The sequence below is a fragment of the Lolium rigidum genome, unplaced genomic scaffold, assembly GCF_022539505.1.
Source record: "Lolium rigidum isolate FL_2022 unplaced genomic scaffold, APGP_CSIRO_Lrig_0.1 contig_42439_1, whole genome shotgun sequence".
NCBI lineage: Eukaryota > Viridiplantae > Streptophyta > Magnoliopsida > Poales > Poaceae > Lolium > Lolium rigidum.
In genome coordinates, this window is record NW_025900535.1 from 56,909 (window position 1) to 60,154 (window position 3,246).

Genomic DNA, 3,246 nt, shown 5'->3' on the forward strand with positions numbered 1-3,246 from the left:
ACAGCAATGTGCATGAGGAACTTCAAGCTGATCTCATTGAGCATTTGTGGAGGATCAAAGGAAATACCGTGGCACCTTGATGTAGCATCTACCCCTATTTATTATATTTGTTTACTTATTTTATTGTTTGTTGTAATTTAATTTGAAAACAATCCTCGCAAACATTTTTATTCATATGCTATATTTGATAAATGGTTCTGTGTTAAAAAGAACTATTTTAAATGTTTGGGGGCGGCGTTTGGGGGACGCGGCTGGGGAGCGATGTCCCCCAAAGGCGGCACGAACAAAACACGTCCCCAAACGCTCAATCCGATGCGGTTTGGGGGACGCGGCTGGAGATGCTCTTAGCAACCAAAGAATGATCAGAGGGCCATGCAGTGCACGCAGATGAAGAGATCAGGAAGGATGTGGACCATCTATAGTCAGGGTGGCCCTTCACACGCCGATGAACTTAGTTTGTTGTGCGTGGCTACTGCACCATTAACAATTCCCTCATGTCCCAATGCATCCAATTCCCATGCACGTCAGCAGCACCGCAGCATACACATTGTTTAGTTTCGGCCGTTGTTGTGAGTTGAAACTGCACCTTCACTATCTGACCTATAATGCACTGGTGAACCAACATGTATATATAAGGTGGCATTCAAGTGAAAACGTTGTGATGCTTAATTGTCAGCCCATCTGTGGTCAGGCTGATGGTTGGTAGAGATGTAGCTCATTTCAATTTACAGCAAATAAACCTTGCAGGGTACTCGCATAGCTTCCACAACCACTAGAGTATTTACTCCTGCAGCGCTGAGCTCCAGAATTACCAGCTCATGCAAAGAGTTGCAAGTACATATATATATTACCAGTTTCTCTCTAGAACGCATTGCATGCTTCTTGGCAATCAGTCAGCACAACAATTGAAGGTGTGCATCAGAGAGGCCAACATAAGTCTTATTTCAAAAGAAAATACCCTCTAACTGACTCCGACAGTTATCTAGGTTCCATGTCAAAAACTTCTACCAAAAGGCATACACAGCCTCTGTCCTTGTTTGACAACTAAACTGATGATTACAATAAATATTTTCCTTTTCTATTGAATCGTAAGCATCAAAATTTAGAAGATTACAAGGAAAAAAATGGAAATTTGACATTCAGAGCAATAATCAACTCCAATGTGTTGATTTCAATGTCAGAAACATCGAATAGAAACATTTTGAATGTTATGTCTATCCTGATTACCAGGGCATGCTACACCTGACAGAGGCAAATAAAATTAATACCAGATACAGACACAACCATGAACCAGAGCAGTTCCACAACCAACTAGAGTTACTGACTCTTGCATGGCTGAGCTCCAGGATTCCAGTTACATCAAAGATCTCTAAGTATTATCCCCCAATTTTTCACTAGAAAAAAATGCACTTCTCAAGGAAGTCAATCAGCATAACAATTGAAGATATTTTGGGCCAGGATATCAACACAAGTCACCGTTTTTTAAAGAACTTATAATTGAAAGCAATAGACATCTAGGTTCCATGTTTAAATGTTACAGAAGTTCTGCTCAAAGAAATAGACAGCAGCCATCCTTGTTTGACTATTTGAAGTTTCTATGAGACAGGTGATATTTGAATTGTGAAAATCATATGACAAAACTGAAAGTTTCAGCTTCAAAGTATTGTTCAAATCCAATGTGTTGATTTGGATGGCAGCAACCACTGGACATAGATGTATGAAATGTTAGATGTAACCTGATTACCAGGGCATGCTATATCTGAGACAAGATCATAAATTAATTGGTAAGACAAGGAACCCATCACTACACAACCACACAACAGGGTGCTATTTGAGCCACAAGGGTAATGAGGTGCATAAACGAGTATCCAGGAACAACCTGGCAATCTTTGAAGTCACGGAATCAATGATAACAGGTGCAGCATTTATACATCTCATAACACTGGATCACATGGAAACAACAATACAGTTTGCTATATAAAGGCTCACTCCGTTGCAAGTTTGAGTGCATTTTCACCTAATGTTTTGACACACAGCAGTAATGCTTTGCCACTTCAGCCATATACAAGGAAGCCCATCAAAAGTTGCCTGCATATTACAACAAGCACCGCAAGATCTCAGTAAATAAACAATGCAGTGTGGCAAGTCGCCAGGCATGAGCATATATTGGGCTACAAAATAGTTCAAGTTCTAGGTTACAAGATTTGAGAGCATGGAGGCTACGGGAATTATAGATCGGTACACACCGGAGCAGTGTTCTTTAGCTTTGTGTTATGGAACATTATCCTACAAAACCATAACAGACCCTTAAATGTCCTTAAAAACCCTAAAATAAAATGAACACTTCTGGCATCTGGACAATAACAAAGAGGGATCTGAACATGTCGAATTTCTAAAATGGCATCTTGACAATAACAAAGAGGGAAAACATTCTCCCCAGATTGATCATAGATTGCGGACTCCAACCCATCTAATCGCAGAACCAACCATAACAAAATCGACCAGCGAGCATCAGCGATCCCCAATTCGTACCTCTCGAATCGGAGCTCAGTGCTGGTGGTGTCTATGGCCGTGGGAGGAGCAGCCGCCGCTGGTCCCCTCGCCGCCGTCCCCCGGAGGATTCCGGCGGCCGGGGTCCTGCTCGTCGTCGCTGCAGTCCTCGTCGAAGGGGACCTCCTTGTGGAAGATGCAGCACTTCTTGGAGCTCTTGCGGCCGAGGGACTCGTTGTCCACGGTCCCCTCCTTCCACGATACCTTCTTCTTGGCCCGCCGCTTCAGCCGCAGCACCACCGTCTCCGGCGGCGGCGGGGCGGCCGCGGGGGCGGAGGAGGAGGAGGAAGGGGAGGGGTCGATCGTCACGGTCACGGATCCGGATGCGGACGACGACGGAGGCGGCCCGCGAGAAGCCATGGCGATCTGCGATTTCTCCTCGTCTCTCTCTTTTTTTACTCTCGCTTTGTCTAAAGTTTTCCCCTTCCCTTTCCTTTGGAGATTGGAAGAATCCAATTCGGTCGCCGCCACGTTTCAGTCAAAATACACGAAAGTTAGAACCGGATCGGGCCGCCGGTTCAACCGCAAAAAACCCAGAACCAGAGCCTCCGGCGGTTTTTAAGCGCACTGGAACGACTGCGCCAGCGAGCCAGATTCATCAACAGGATAAACCAAACATCGGGTCCAGGCACTGAACTGGGCATCCGGTCTGACTGGTTCAATTTACTGAGCGATGAAGAAAGATAAACTAAAGCT

The 3,246-nt window shown here is 44.7% G+C and overlaps 1 protein-coding gene across 1 annotated transcript; it reads right to left on the reverse strand.

Annotated features, from left to right (window-relative positions):
- Nucleotides 1-1,760: 1,760 nt before the first annotated feature.
- LOC124681419 (protein phosphatase 1 regulatory subunit INH3-like) lies at nt 1,761-2,946 on the reverse strand. The gene is made up of 2 exons (XM_047216344.1): nt 2,533-2,946; nt 1,761-2,088 (listed from the first exon to the last, which is right to left on the reverse strand). The coding sequence occupies exon 1, from the start codon at nt 2,908-2,910 to the stop codon at nt 2,548-2,550; it is 363 nt and encodes a 120-aa protein (XP_047072300.1). The 5' UTR covers nt 2,911-2,946; the 3' UTR covers nt 1,761-2,088; nt 2,533-2,547.
- Nucleotides 2,947-3,246: the final 300 nt, after the last annotated feature.

What these genes read in the sequence shown, in the direction of transcription:
- LOC124681419 (XM_047216344.1), bottom strand. Translation starts at nt 2,910, where the DNA reads ATGGCTTCTCGCGGGCCGCCTCCGTCGTCGTCCGCATCCGGATCCGTG.